The sequence below is a fragment of the Macaca mulatta genome, chromosome 2, assembly GCF_049350105.2.
Source record: "Macaca mulatta isolate MMU2019108-1 chromosome 2, T2T-MMU8v2.0, whole genome shotgun sequence".
Taxonomy (NCBI): domain Eukaryota; kingdom Metazoa; phylum Chordata; class Mammalia; order Primates; family Cercopithecidae; genus Macaca; species Macaca mulatta.
The window spans coordinates 171,086,324-171,102,380 of record NC_133407.1 but is presented as its reverse complement, the minus strand read 5'-3'; the positions used below and the strand labels follow the sequence as shown (position 1 = coordinate 171,102,380).

Below are 16,057 nucleotides of genomic sequence, written 5' to 3'. Positions count from 1 at the left end.
TAAAATCCATACAAGCTAACTTTTGGTTCAATTCTCTTGTACTCTGCTGGGCAAATACCTCAAAATCTACTTGTCTCAAAGAAAGCATTAAGCAGGTGGCAGCACCACCTGTCAGCTAGATAATATTTCTACTTCAAAGTACCTGTCAATGTTAACAAAATAGTTTAACAAGAAGTACCGTAAGACAATAGCATCTAAACTTACTAAAGAAAAACCCTGAGTACAGAATGTGCTTAGCTCCTTTGCTAATCTTCTAAAATTTGAGATGTCTGTTCAACATGCCTAAACAAAAGAATAAATAGCTCACTTTCACAAATAAAATAGGTCAAAATCCATAGGTCTAGCACAAAGCTTTTACTTCAGTTTTTCTAGAAATTACTATATAATAGGTATGATTATTTCATAACAGTGAAACCCAAATTTTAACATACTGAATTGACTGTTTTTAAAGTCAATTCAGATTGATTTTAAAGAAAATCAATCTCTTTAATTTGCCAAAATATAATAATGTAGTAGTATGCCATTAAAACACTTCTAAAAGTAGGATATAGTTGACAAAGAAAAAGAAAGCTCGAATGACTAATGAGAGTAATTCTCTCAAGGGTTATGATAATTTTATGTCAACTTGGCTAGGTTATGGCACCCAGATTTTTGGTCAAACACCATTCTAGATGTAGCTGTTAAGGTATTTTTGAGATGTGATCAACATTTAAATAAGTAGACTGGATAAAGCAGATTACCCTCTACAAGATAGGGGGATATCATCCAATCAGTTGAAGGCCTTTTAAGAAAAAGACTGAGGTCCTCCAGAAGAAGATATTCAGCCTCCAGAACGCCTTAGGACTAAAGCTGCAATATCAACACTCCCTGAATCTCCAGTCTGCCGGTGTGCCCTGCAGAATTCAGACTTGCCAGCCCACATAATCACATGAGCCAATTCCTCTAAAACAAACAAACAAACAAACAAACAAACAAACAAACCTATCTACCTATATCTATACCTATACCTATGCAATAGTCCTCACTTATCTGTGGGGGACATTCCAAGACCCCCAGAGGGTGTCTGAAACCACAGATAGTACCAAACCCTACCTACGCTGTACATGACGGTTGACCTGATAACAGAGTTGGCTATTAAGTGACTAATGGCTGGGTAGCATACACAGCAGGGATACACTAGACAATGGGATGATTCACCTCTTGGGCAGAACGGATTTTATCACGCTACTCCAACAGTGAGGGCAAAAATTAAAACCCATGAATTGTTTATTTCTGGAATTTTGCACTTAATATTTTTGGACCATGGTTGACTACAAGTAACTGAAACCACAGAAAGCAAAACCTACTCTGTACACATCCTATGGGTTCTGTTTCTCTAGAGAACCACGAATAATACACAAGCTTATACAAGAAAAAGCCCAGGAAAAGCAAGGATAAAGCAAGGGACTCTGAGTTGAATAAGGAACCAGTATCTGGCCTCGTAAGTCACTAACTTGACATTAAAAACAACGCACAATCAATGGTTCCAGTCAGTCAACAGAGAATTTCCTACTGATGTCTTGCCAACATCTTCCAGGCATGGAAAAACCAAAGCAGAAGAGTTAATAGACTTTCACTAGTCAGTGGGGGGAAAAGAAGGATGATTTCTGAAATTACTTTCAAAAGTTTTTCAATCTGTTATTTCCTTTAGGCTTTGATATAGCACTCAACTCACTAATAAGCCAATAAATTTCAGATCAAGGAACCCAAGTCCTAAATCTTTGCCTATATCTCCGTAAGGAAAGAGGCAACATCCTTTATTAAGAGTAGAGGAGAAATTGACCTAAGAAGAAACTTTTACTTGGGCAGATACTTAGCCCTCTGTCTACTGCAGTGAGTCTCAACTGAAGGCAGCAATTTTTTCCCCCATGAAACATTCAGCAATGTCTGGAGGCATTTTTGGTTGTTAAAACTGGGGGATGCTACTGGTATCTAGTGGGTACAGGCCAGAGATACTGCTAAGCATTCTACAATGCACAGGAAATAATTATCCATTCCAAAAAACAATGCCAAGGTTGAGAAACCCTGTTCTATTACTACTAAGGATATAGCTCCTAATCTCTAGGACTCAAAGGGAGAAAAACTTGTATTTAGTATCAAGGACTTAAACTTAGAGCACATTTTCCATTCCAAAGAGCAGTGCCAATTTGAGAAACCCTGTTTTATTACTACTACTAAGGATATACCTCCTAATCTCTAGGACTCAAAGGGAGAAAAATTTGTTTTTAGTATCATGGATTTAAACTTAGAGCACATTTTCTTCATCAAAACAAGTAATAAATGGTAGTTAGCTTCAGCAGCACTTAATATGCATTTACATAGTTATATAAATATAGTGGCAAAACAGTGTTTTAGGACTTAGAATAAAAAAGTATATTCAGGGTTTCAAATAAATCATGGAAACACTTATAAAAACCTTGCATTCAACTCTTTCAACAAATATTTACTGAACAACTTCTATATCATACACTGTGATAGATATGGAGAATTCAACAACAAATCTTTACTTTCATGGAGCTTACAGCACTAAAAATTTCTTTTAGTTGTTATTTAACAATTATTAAATACTTAATAGATGTCAGTTCTCTGGGTAAATGTGAATACAGTATAGTTCCTGTCATAGAGGACCACATAATCCAGCAGTGGAATGACAATGACATGTAAGCAAGAGACAGTAAAGCAAAGTAGTATGCATATTCAGCATCTCTGATGGACTTTTTTCCCCCTCTATCTAGGAACTAAGAAAATAATATTGAGTATTTTCAAGTTGCAATGGAAGTAGCAGGTATTATAGAAATTTGGCCTACTCTGGCCAGGCGCAGTGGCTCATGCCTGTAATCCCAGCACTCTGGGAGGCCGAGGCAGCCAGATTACGAGGTCAAGAAATGGAGACCATCATGGCCAACAAAGTGAAACCCCATCTCTACTAAAAATGCAAAAATTAGCTGGGCATGGGGGTGCGCACCGGTAGTCCCAGCTACTCGGGAGGGTGAGGCAGGAGAATCGCTTGAACCCGGTAGGTGGAGGTTGCAGTGAGCAAAGATCACACTGCTTGCACTCCAGTCTGGCGACAGAGCGAGACTCTGTCTCAACAACAACAACAAAAATAAATAAATTTGGCATACTCTAAAGGCTTCTTTTTTAATATTTGTCCTCCTGCTTTTTTCATGTAAGTCTACTGGGACAAAACTATGCCTTATGTATCCTCTTTTTTAAATCTAGGCTATTATAAAAGATTGTGAAAGAGTTTAAACTAAATGTATGTCATTCTATTCTTCTCTTACCTGTGTTGTGATATGTATCTACCCATCCGCCATCACCATCATCTTCTTCAATGATAGCTTCCAATTCATCTGAATATTCCATCTGTTTGCACCGCTTATAGCACGGCACTATAAAAAAATGGTAAACACAGTTACTAGCACATAATCTGCTAACCATAAACCCATTAGAAAGAAGAGCTTAGTCCATAAAATAGGGTGTTTATACCACCAAAATACTAAGTGAATATTATGTTTCACTTTTAAAGGTGATTAAGAGTTACATTCAGCCCACAGACACAAAATTATTTGGCTACATTTACCTTTTCCTAAATAGCTTTGTCAGAAGACAAGCAGAAAGTCTCTATTGGGAATGTTCTATGCATTCCTTTACCATGATGGTCTGTGAAGAACAGCAGGCTGAAGTTCAATGTCAGTCTAATGAATAATACCTTATTTTAATGGCTTTACTCTCAGAACATGGAGCTACCAGCTGTCATATTCAGTGGTGGTAAAGGTGACCTCTTGTTTTCAAAGCTAAAGTAACTTTCAATATAAATTTTATAATTCATATTTAAGTTCCAGTTATTTACAATGGATAAAACAGTTTAAAATTCACCAACCTTCTGATTTTTACTTCTTTATACCACACTGGTAAGTTGTTCATACAGTAAATGTGTCAATTAACAGGCATTATTATTCACAAGCCTAAGATTGGGTAATTACACGGTAAAAGCATTATGGTATAAGGTCAACAAATTGCTTTTTAATCTCCTGATTTTTTTTTAAACAATCAGGATATAAATTATCAGCCTTTGTAAAAAGGAATATACTGTAGAAAAGAAAAAACTGTTTTGTACGCATTATTTTCCCTTTCCTATAATGAGTAAATTGGAACAGAAATCAATGTACTGTTCTGTGATTAGTTAGGAACTATTAACAACCTTTTGATGTTGTTTTTAAATTTAACTTCATAAATAAAACATTACCTGTTTCCACCAGGCGCGGTAGCTCACGCCTGTAATCCCAACACTTTGGGAGGCCAAGGCGGGCAAGTCACCTGAGGCCAGGAGTTCGAGGCCAGCCTGACCAACATGGCGAAACCCTGTCTCTACAAAAAATACAAAAATTAGCAGGGTGTGGTGGCAGGCCTGTAATCCCAACTACTTGGGAGCCTGAGGCAGGAGAATCGCTTGAACCTGTGAGCCGAAATCGCTCCACTGCACTCTAGCCTGGGCAACACAGCGAGACTGTCTCAAAAAAACCAAAAATAAAAAAAAACACTACCTGTTTCAAAACATTTTTGTGCCCTTCTATGACACAACGGGTAATAACATCTTCAGCTCTGTGCTTTTAGCTATCATAGGTAGTATGAATTACATTTTCCATACAAAATTGCAGTCTAAAGAAGATTAAAATCAAATACCTAGAAAGATTATTATGAAGCCAACTTCAAAAAAATCCACTTAGAAGTCTAACTTTCCTTAGGGCCCTCTTCCTTTATATCTTGACAACTATATGTTTTTGGCAGAAAGAAATAACAGAAAGAGGAGATAAAACCAAGGAAAAAATTTTCAAGCAACAGAAAAACCCAGAGCTTCATTTTAATATACTTCTGTGCAAAATTTATTAATATATGCAACATAATTCTTACCATTTTTGGTTACCAGAAATTGTTTGCCTGCTGGTAGGTATGCCTTCACTTTCAATTCTTCCCCTGTAGCCCTTTAAAAACAGTGAAAAGCACCAAAATACAAAATATATTTTAATAGGCAAATATAGAGCAGAAAGTATCACATATAAATCTCAAAATGACATAATCCATACTTCTCAGAAAATTGGTTTAAAATTGATTTGGGAAGGATTCCATTAAGTAAGTATGTCAGGGCATGGAAAAAAGCGCAACAATAATCTAAGTGAAATATGCTGCTCCTCAGTAAGTTGTAGCCCATTGTATAATCTCTCACATTTTTAATCCTAAAGTACTGCTGCTCATCTTGAGAACAAGGCAAAAAAAAAAGCTGCAAGACATTATGTAACAATGTAGGTGGCTGGCAAAATCCCTGTTCCTATCACTGTATTAAAATCAGAACTAAGAGACAAAAGATGCTTTGATTCATAAAATGACAATATTAATAATTCTTGAAAACAAAAAACCCTTTCATTGAGTGCTTATTAAGTATAGAATTTAAGTCTCCAACATGTTATTTTCAATTAGTCTTCATAACTCTAAACAGTAGAAAATATAAATATCCCATTTTATAGTTAAGTAAACTAAAGATTAAACAGATCAAGTTGCCTATGATCACAAAACTAGGTGGGAGAGCAAGGATCAAAGCCAAGTGACTTCAGGGCTCCTACTTTTAAACACTGTTCCCTCTGTGGGTCAGAGCCAACTATCTACATTTCTGAGCTGCTCTGGCACCTCTTCTTAAGAATTTGTGGGTCATCTGAAAATGGTGAGAGGTGGAATGGTATGTGGTGTCTGTCACAAACATATGAGCATAAATTTGGAGTTCTGCTGTCTTTTCAAGCTTCAGCCTAAAGTTCAAACCATTGATCTGGGCACAAGGTAAAGTCAGGAAAAGCCCTAAAATTATTTGACAGTCTTCTAGGCTTCTTTTGACTAGTCCCAAGTGTCAAATTCAACAATGTCATGGCAACACCCGAAGTTCTAAGGGAAGAGTTAAAATAAGGTCATAATAGCACTTGTACACATGAAGGTATAACCTGTCTCTAGCACTGATTTAAAATGAATTTTTCCTTTGGCCCAGCAATTTAGCCAAAAGTGTGGACACTAAAGTGGGGTATAATTGAGTTCTAAGTTACAGTAAAATCATTGTAATTCATAAAACGGAATAAAACTACTAGTACCTGCTAAAAAAGAGATCCTGTCCATATATACAAGCCCCTACAACAATGCTATAAATCAAATATCTACACTACTTAAACAATTAAGCTGGTAGAACAAAGAAATCTCAATGCTTATCATATTGAAAAAAATCCTAAATCACTTATTTTCACAAAGTGAATATTATTGTAAACATCATGTCCCTATTTGACTTGAAATACACATAAATTATAGACCAGAACCTAGCTAAATATAGTTTTAACAGAATACCTGGAATATAGAAAAAAGAAAAACCTTCATTAAATCAGAGAACTTCTATGACATGAATTTAATTTTAAATATGGAACAGAAAACAAACTTGAAACTTTAGTCTTTTGGTACATAAATAATGCCCTACAAAATAAAGAGTAATTGAAAAAAGCAGTGACAACTGTTTCAGCTACATGGTAAGTACTAAAATGCAGGAGAATAACAGGCCACAGATGAAAGAGCATTTCAAGGTCTTTAGATATTAAGAAAAACATTATCAATTGGAAACTTGTTAATTATAGAACTCCTATCTCCAGTCAAAACTATACTTTTCAACTACAATTGAAAAAAAATTTTAAGAAAAAAAAAGATATAACAAGTTGAAGCACCTACATCCAAACAAGGTGATAATTCCAAGCAATTCTAGTTTAAATAAAAGTTCTGCCAATATTTCAGCTACCAACAGGGAATCTTTATCATGGGTACTTGAAAGTAATAAAACATTGTGATTATTCAGAATATTTTAAAATATAGATTGTGAAAACTGCTAAATTGCTTAAAGTACTTTAGTAATTAAAATAAAAGCTATTAAAAAAACAAAAACTTAAAGCCTCTTAAAAGCAGACTTACAGTGAAGGCCTTAATTGGTATCATAAACCTTTCTTTTAGCTTTAGCTAGTTTCCTAAAGATGGAGCATACTTTTGAACCTAATGGAAAATGTTTATGTCTTATATTTTAAAGAAAATAAAACTGCAAAATCTCTGCATTTATTAATGCCACAAATATGTTCAATAAATTTTGTTAATTTGAAAAAAAGCCTGTTTGGCCGGGCGCGGTGGCTCAAGCCTGTAATCCCAGCACTTTGGGAGGCCGAGACGGGCGGATCATGACGTCAGGAGTTGGAGACCATCCTGGCTAACACGGTGAAACCCCGTCTCTACTAAAAAATACAAAAAACTAGCCGGGCGAGGTGGTGGGCGCCTGTAGTCCCAGCTACTCGGGAGGCTGAGGCAGGAGAATGGCGTAAAAACCCAGGAGGCGGAGCTTGCAATGAGCTGAGATCCGGCCACTGCACTCCAGCCTGGGTGACACAGCAAGACTCCGTCTCAAAAAAAAAAAAAAAAAAAGAAAAAAAGCCTGTTCAAATTTTTTTTTTTTTTTTTGAGACTGAGCCTCACTCTGTCACCCAGGCTGGAGTGCAGTGGCACCATCTCGGCTCACTGCAAGCTCTGCCTCCTGGGTTCATGCCATTCTCCTGCCTCAGCCTCCCAAGTAGCTGGGACCACAGGCACCCGCCACCACACCCGCCTAATTTTTTTGTATTTTTAGTAGAGATGGGGTTTCACTATGCTAGCCAGGATGGTCTCCATCTCCTGACCTCGTGATCTGCTCGCCTCAGCCTCCCAAAGTGCTGGGATTTCAGGCATGAGCCACTGTGCCCCGCCAAAAACCCGATCAAATTTTATTAAACTATTATTCAACAAACCAGAAGGTCAGACCTAAACACTATAAAGAAAAGAAATAATAGTAAAGAAGTAAATGCATTTTTCTCAAATAAGTCCACCTATCGCGCTAACATAGCAAAATAACGTGGGTACAACACCCACTTGTTCTTCCTCTATTTTACTTTGAGTATCACTGGGGGCACTGTTTAACAGAAAAATCTGCGGGGAGTAAGTTAAACTGGTCATTCTAATTTTCATCCATCAACCTGTTTTGCAAATTGCTATAATTCTGAAGCCATGCCTTTTACTAATTTTCTATTCTTTACTCAATATTACTTACCATTGCCAGGTTGGACAGTGGTGGACTAAGTGATCTCCAGCTGCCACAAACTATTCAGGATTTAGAAGTAATATGAAAAAAAGAAAAAAGAAAAATTAAACGTCACTTAATGTGCAAGGTGGCAAAATACCAAACTGATGGGCCTAGGTAACATTGAAATCCAGTAAGCAATTAAAATATAAACAGCACCAAAGCTGCTCTACTAGCCTCAAGATTTATTTTTGATTATGACTAAACTGCAACATTTTCTAACGTCCATAAAAAAATTCAAATTAATGTTGGAAGAAAAAATGTCAAGTGCTCTTTTTTAAAAATTCAGTTTTTATCATTGTATTAAGTCATGCCAAAAGCAGTATCATGAAATTGATAAAGGTAAGGCTATCAGATTTAAATTGTCAAAATCCATTTTAAGGATACAAAAATGTAGACACATTCTTGTCAAAGATTGAAAATACAATAAAAATCCAAAAAAATTACTAAATAGATATAAGTCTATGATGTAAATCTACTTTATTATATCACAGGGCACACTTCTTCCTCTTTTATTATTTTTAAAAATTTAAGTAATTTTGAAAGTGTTTTTGCACTCCTAAAAGAGAAATGCAGTGCCAAAACAATGGGAAAAAATTAGAAGCTTTTTGGTCTCACTCTGAAAACACCTACAAAATTAACAAATTGAATCCTCTAACAAATCTTAGGCTTTCTAAGCGGGCTGAAATATTGTACAAGTTTTTGTTTTTCTTCAGAAATAAAAACCAGATTCAGGGAGATAAACTTTAACCATTTGAGAATTATCAGTTTACTCGAACATGAGCTGATCTTACTGGCTAACAGAAATCCTGCTCATAAGCATAACTGCATAACTGCAGTGTTCCAACTCAAGCAGAATGCGCACTATCAGGCCTCGGAGCCCAAGCTAAGCCATCATATCCCCTGTGACAAGAATGTGTACATCCAGATGGCCTGAAGCAACTGAAGATCCACAAAAGAAGTGAAAATAGCCTTAACTGATGACATTCCACCATTGTGATTTGTTTCTTCCCCACCCTAACTGATCAATGTACTTTGTAATCTCCCCCACCCTTAAGAAGCTTCTTTTTAATCTTCCCCACCCTTAAGAAGGTTCTTTGTAATTCTCCCCACCCTTGAGAAAGTACTTTGTGAGATCCACCCCTAGCCGGCAAAAAACATTGCTCCTAACTCCACAGCCTATCCCAAAAATCTATAAGAACTCTTGATAATCCCAGCACCCTTTGCTCTCTTTTCGGACTCAGCCCACCTGCACCCACATGAAACAAACAGCCTTGTTGCTCACACAAAGCCTGTTTGGTGGTCTCTTCACACGGATGCGCGTGACACGCGTATACTTGCCAAATTACTTCTATTTTGCAAAAGCTCTAGCTTAAAATCTTGTATCGTTCATGGGTTTATTATACAGCAAAAAATTACAAAATATTTAATCTCTAATACTTTTCTGAGAAAGTATGTCTATATAAAATACTCTATTTTGAGCATACAATTCTATCAAATAATTCTAAGAGTAACCTCTTTTAAGATGAAACATTAACAAGATACAGCAACTGGATTCCTGACTTTGTTTCTGTTCTTTTACTTCAAATAACCTTATTATTTAAACAGCTTAAGTAAACAGCTTAAGTAAAGACAAAAACCAAAATAAAAACAATAGTCTCTTCCCCAAGTTTTGAGCACTTTGAGGTCATTGCAACCAGATGCTACTTTTAGCTCTGTGGTTATCAGGAACTAATTTATTACCATTAAAAGTAGTAATTTAACAAAATGAAAGCAAAATAAATAATTAAAAATTTTTTCATTGTATTGCCTTGAGGTAACAAGACAAATATTTTGTCTCATAGTCCCTATAGCAGCTTCTATTTAAAAACAAGAACACTAGAAGGCAAGAAAAATGAAAAAACAACAACAACAACAACAACAAAAAACCACACTTGCACTGATAATAAACACGTGTACATCTGCCCTCATTAGCAATGGCCACCATTACTTGCTTCATGTGTTCAAATACTATAAGATTCAAATTTCTAAATGATCAATATTGCTTGCAGTAGCTTTCTCTTAGAGACTAAAAATGTTCTCTTGTGATCTTTATTATCAGTATATAATACTAACTCCAACAAGAATCAATGTTTACATCTTGGTGAGCAATTCCACTCCTCAAGCTAACCTCAATTAATAGTATTCTACTTAATCAAATCATACACATCCAACATTAGTGTTTCCTTTTTTTTTTTTTGACAATACAATATCAGATACTAGCTGCTCCTCTTTTTAAGCACAATACTGTCACACCTCTGAATGAAAATAAAAAGACAGCTGATGTCTGGCAGAAACCCAGAAACAGTAAAAGGAAACAAATGAACAAATCAACTCAGTATATAATATTTACACAAAGCAAATGATGCCTTCCCATTTCCTTCTCCAGACTCATTCTACTCTAGCTCAATCCTGTAACTGTGCTCTATCCCAACACTGCATTATGTGCTGGGCACCCAGCTGGGCTAATTTGGCCTTGGATTTTTTTTAGAGGGAGGAAAGTTCATAAATTGATTGATGTTGTAATTAAGTGTAACAGTTATTTATTCTAGGATGAATTCCTGTTTTGAAACTGCTTAATTCTATCCAATGACCACGGACTTGCATCTCTAACTGCAACTATCTATTCAACAATTAGTCATCTTCACAGAGGAAATAAAACCAAAGAGAGCAAGAACAGCATACTTTCATCTCCGCTCTTGATTTCAGATAAAGAGCCGCGGTCAAATTACACCTGCTTGGCAAGAATGTTAATGATATCCTTAAAATCAAAACTTAGTTTTATTTGGCATTTGAGGTATAAAACCTAAGGCAGAATAGGATCTTTACAGAAGGTCTAGCCCACAACCGTTATTTTATAGATGAAGAAACACGAAGCCTCGGCAGGTATAGCATAACTGATTTCCTCACTAGGAGAAATTACAGATATAGGTCTAGAAGGCAGGTCTCCTAGATTCTTTCCATACTACCATGTGTCTTCACCTAAAATAAAAGACAATTTGAGATAAAAGATCAGTTAGGCAAACCATTCTTTTTTTTTTTTTTTTTTTTTTTTTTCTGAGACGGAGGCTTGCTCTGTCGCCCAGGCTGGACTGCAGTGGCGCGATCTCGGCTCACTGCAAGCTCCGCCTCCCAGGTTCAAGCCATTCTCCTGCCTCAGCCTCCCGAGTAGCTGGGACTACAGGTGCCCGCCCCCACGCCCAGTTCATTTTTTTGTATTTTTAGTAGACAGGGTTTCACAGCGTTAGTCAGGATCGTCTGGATCTCCTGACCTCGTGACCCGCCTGCCTCGGCCTCCCAAAGTGCTAGGATTACAGAAGTGAGCCACTGCGCCTGGCCAAACCATTCTTAAAACTCACAAGGATTTGGACAGATTCCATTACAACTGAAAACTGAAAGATCAGTTAATTCTCTAGCTCGACACCCTGGACCTTAACAGCAGCAGCCTCATCATACAATGAGGTTTAAAAAGTTTGTTTCAAAACAGTGAATAAAGTTCTATTGCCAATAAGTGGTGTTTTCATTGACAGTAAAAATAAAATAAAATAAAATAAAAAGCTTAAACAGTCTTTTATTAAGAGTAACATAAATCTGATAAAACCATAACTATTCATAAAATTGGAGCATGAAAAGGTTTTTAGCCCAGTATTTATTTCTCCAGGGACAACAAAATAAACTAAACAAAAAAGAACTCTTGACAATATCTAAGTACTGAGCAAAGTTTTCCAGTGAAAAGCATGAAAACTCACATTTGATGTAGACAGAACCAAGACACCACAAACACTACAGAACTTACTGCACAGCTCAATATAACACCAATACAAATGAAGGATAAGTGATATAGGACTCGTTTCGATCCCTTCTTTCACCCTCATTTCTAAATAAAAAGGAACTACAGAGAAATACGAGAAGTGGCAAACTGACAGGGAAGTTACATCTTTTCCTGTATGGGAAGTAGAAATTCCCATAAATCACAAACAGTCATAAAACCTAATTTTACTCAAATCAAAATTAAAGTTCAAGATATTTTCTTATGAAGCAGAAAAGCCACCTAGTTTAATATAATTGTAAAATAAAAGGGCTTCAGTATTATCTTCAGCACTCACCTCTTCTGGGGTAATTACACCTGTTTCCTTAAACTTTGATTCCTAAAAAAAAAAAAAGCAAAGAAAAACATTATGTTTCACTATCAATTAAATATATTTTTGGGGCAATTATTTGCCTGGTGCCCTTCCAGGCAATGGAGCACATGCAAAAAAAAAAAAAAAAAAAAATCAATCTATGTAATCTATAATCTATCTATCTAATCTATCTACCTACCTACCTCCCTCACTGGTATCTATCTATATCTATCTATTTGTTTCACTCACTGGTAATGACCACAGGAATATACAAGTCTAATGTAGGAAACAGACATGAAAATAATTATAATACTATCGGATCAGAGCTATAATAAAGCTCTATGTAGAAACATTCCTTTTTTTTTTTTTTTTAAGACGGAGTTTCGCTCTTGTTGCCCAGGCTAGAGTGCCATGGCGCTATCTTGGCTCATGGTAACCTCCACCTCCCGGGTTCAAGCGAGTCTCCTGCCTCAGCATCCCGAGTAGCTGGGATCACAGGCATGCGCGACCACGCCTGGCTAATTTTTGTGTTTTAGTAGAGACGGGGTTTCTCCATGTTGGTCAGGCTGGTCTCGAACTCCGGACCTAAGGTGATCCGCCCGCCTCGGCCTCCCAAAGTGCTGGGATTACAGGCGTGAGCCACCGCGCCCAGCCAAGATCTATGTATAAACGTTCTAAGATTTAAATAAAAATAAAGCCTTACAGAGATTCTGTGAAATGAATAAATATCTTTATTTTAAAGCACAGCAAAAATGTCTTAAAGATGTTTAGACATCTTACAATTCAGCCAGTCTTATTTACACTGAATAATGTTAGAAACCAAATCTAGAAATCATTTAGAATCTTCCCCTAATTCTCATCTCCACCAAGATATTGACACACTATTCTCTCCTCTAAAGCAAGAATGCTATTGACTAAATTTTTCTAAACTTTAAGTTATACGTAAGATTTTCTGGTAGAGTCTACAAAAATGAAAACACTCATTTATAAACATTATTCATTCAACAAATGTTTACTATGTACTGGACACTATTTGAGGCAGTGGCGATATGTAGGTGTGAATAACAAATACAAATGTATTCTTGCCCTCATAAGGAGTTTCAACTCCAGTTGAGGAAGAAAAGCCAAATGGTAATGAATAACATGCCATAAAGAAAAACGAAGCTGAGAGGAATCTGTGGGGTGGCTGGGGAGAGATGGCCATTTAAAATAAAATGTAAGAGAACAAAGACTTCACTGAATAATGACTTGAAAACCTCAAGGAAAGGAACATGCCATAAGGCTGTAAGTGAGAAGCGCGTTTCAGATAGAGGGAAGAGCACATGCAAAACCCCGAACCAAGAGCGTGCTTAACGGAATAATAAAGAGGAGATCAGGTTAGCTTAACCAAGAGCAGTCAGGGGATGGAGTAGATGAGACTGGGGCCTCTACCAATTAAGCAGAACCTTAGCGATGACTGTAAGAACTTCAGTGTTTACTGCACGCACATACTCCAAACAAAACATGATTCTTCTTGATTTTTACTTGCTAGGAAAAGACTATTACTTATTTCCTGAGGACTTTGTTTTTTCTCCTTGCCCTCCTTTATCTAGCAGGAAACTAAGGATTCTCTCTGTAAACCAACAGTTTGCACAGGAGTATCAAGGAGACAGTCATTAATTCTCTCCTTTTTACTAAAAACATAGATCATACATACTGACATGCTAACAGCTCCTTTTCAGTTTGGTGAGCAAGTAAGATGACTCCTGAAAACTAATTCTACATCATAAACTTTATATTTAATTTAGGCAGTCTCTTGCTCCTCTCTCCCTGAAACTAAAAAGTTGTAACAATGGTGTATTATTAAAATACTGCATACCTAGGTAGATATGATATTCTGAAAAGTTACCATAATATGTAAAAGCATTTGATTCAAATGTGAAAATTATTTTCCAATCTTAGTTTGACTGAATAATCTTAAAATGACTTTCACGGTAAACAAATGTAAGCAAAGCAACGGTTGAAATTCTCATTTATAATCGCTGGTTTATTTCTTACTTGGCCAATAAGTTATTCTTTTAAAAGGAGTTTTACAAAAACGTATTTAAAAAAGTACAGACCAAATATTTTCCTTTGTCATGGAAAGGGAGAAAAGCAAAACTCTCCACTATTCTTAGCATATTAGGGTATTTCACCCCCACATTGAGATTGGTACATTCTAACTGAAAGCTTAAAAACAACTAGAAAAAAAAAACAAAAACTAAGCAAGAACTTCTCATTAATTTACTATTATTGCTCACTTTTCAGAAAGCAAAAATGAAGTTACAACAAAACACTTAACTCCAAAAGAGTTACAAAAGCAAAACTTGAAGGCAGTTGTAGAAATTTACTTTTGAAAATTAAAAAAAAAAAAATCAGTCACTACTGTAACAGCTAATGTGTCACAATTTTTTACTTTAAAAATGCTGTACTGCTGCCAACATATTTTAAAAAATTACACAGCCAGGAAGATCAAACCGTGCCTTGTTATCACTAACAATCAGTTACGGCTATCTGAAAACCTTGGGAAAAAGGTTTTGCTCGTTAGATGGGTTCAAGGTTACTGAATTAGATAATGTTGCCAATTTCACCTCGTTCCTCTGAAATCTAAACGAGTTGAGACCCCAGTCACAACTTACCCACTACAGCGAACTTTCTATGAAACTTAAAGGAAAAGTGACATATGTCAAACACTGAATTCATTTTTTAAAAAGAGAAGCAAAATCCTTGTTTAAAAAGGCTAAAAGACTTCCAGTCTTTGGATTTAACGATCTTCAATCTACTCGGCCGCCAAACACCCTTCCAACTCGACGTACCCGACCGCGCAGAGTTATGACGGGCGAAGGCAGGAACACGCACAGAGCGTCCCTCCAAGTTTACCCCTGAGGGGTCAGAAAGCCCTAACGAACAGCCAGTTAAGACTACGGATGAGGGCTGCACGTTTCCCTGGGTCCCGAGCCCTACCGCCTTCCTACACCTTCCTACACTGGCGGGGACTCCTGCGGCGACCGGTCCCTGAAGAGTCGAGCAAGTGCCAGACAGCCCCTGGCAAGCCCGGCCTGGCTTACCTTGAGGACCGGGGTCAGGTACTCAGCCACTTCCAGTGCCTTTCCCTTCACCGTATTAATTACATTCTGCATCCTGGGGCCGGAGTAGCGGCCGGCCCCGCGACGGGATGGAAAGTGCAGCCGGGTCAGGGGCCGGGGAGTCAGAAAATGTCCTCGCTGCCACCGACTCACATCAGCACCCGGCTGGCAGCACCCGAGGGGACGGGACGCGACGCGACGGGACGGGCGGGACGAGGGGGCGGGGCGGCAGGCACCACGCGCGAAGACAGGGTGCTCGATCCTTGAGCCCCAGGCAGCCCGCGACGGACCGGGCCCAGCTGTCACCCAGCCGCGAGGGAGGGCAGCCAAGCCGAGAGGAGACCTGAGGCGATAAGCGGCCGCACGCGCACCCCTCGCCCTCTCGGAAGCTGCCTTTCCTCGCTTTGCTTCACTCGCGCCCCTTCCGGCTTCCCCTTCCTTCTCACTCTCTTGCCGTAGCTGCGCCGCCACCTGGGCCTCACGTGACACTGACTCTCCCGGCACGTGACGTGAGAAAGGCCGGGTTGGGGCGGGATAAGCGGCTTCTCACCTCCTTCCGGAAGCCTAACACTGAACGC

The 16,057-nt window shown here is 37.8% G+C and overlaps 1 protein-coding gene across 2 annotated transcripts in view; it reads right to left on the bottom strand.

Annotated features, from left to right (window-relative positions):
- ATG3 (autophagy related 3) overlaps positions 1-15,969 on the bottom strand; it is a 28,864-nt gene extending 12,895 nt beyond the window's left edge. Inside the window, 5 exon segments of one of the 2 annotated variants that reach the window (NM_001194276.2) lie at positions 3,324-3,431; positions 4,954-5,024; positions 8,186-8,235; positions 12,361-12,402; positions 15,462-15,963. In NM_001194276.2, coding sequence (NP_001181205.1) covers positions 3,324-3,431; positions 4,954-5,024; positions 8,186-8,235; positions 12,361-12,402; positions 15,462-15,533 — 343 coding nt within the window. In that variant the 5' untranslated portion in view covers positions 15,534-15,963. 2 annotated transcript variants of the gene reach the window in all.
- Positions 15,970-16,057: the final 88 nt, after the last annotated feature.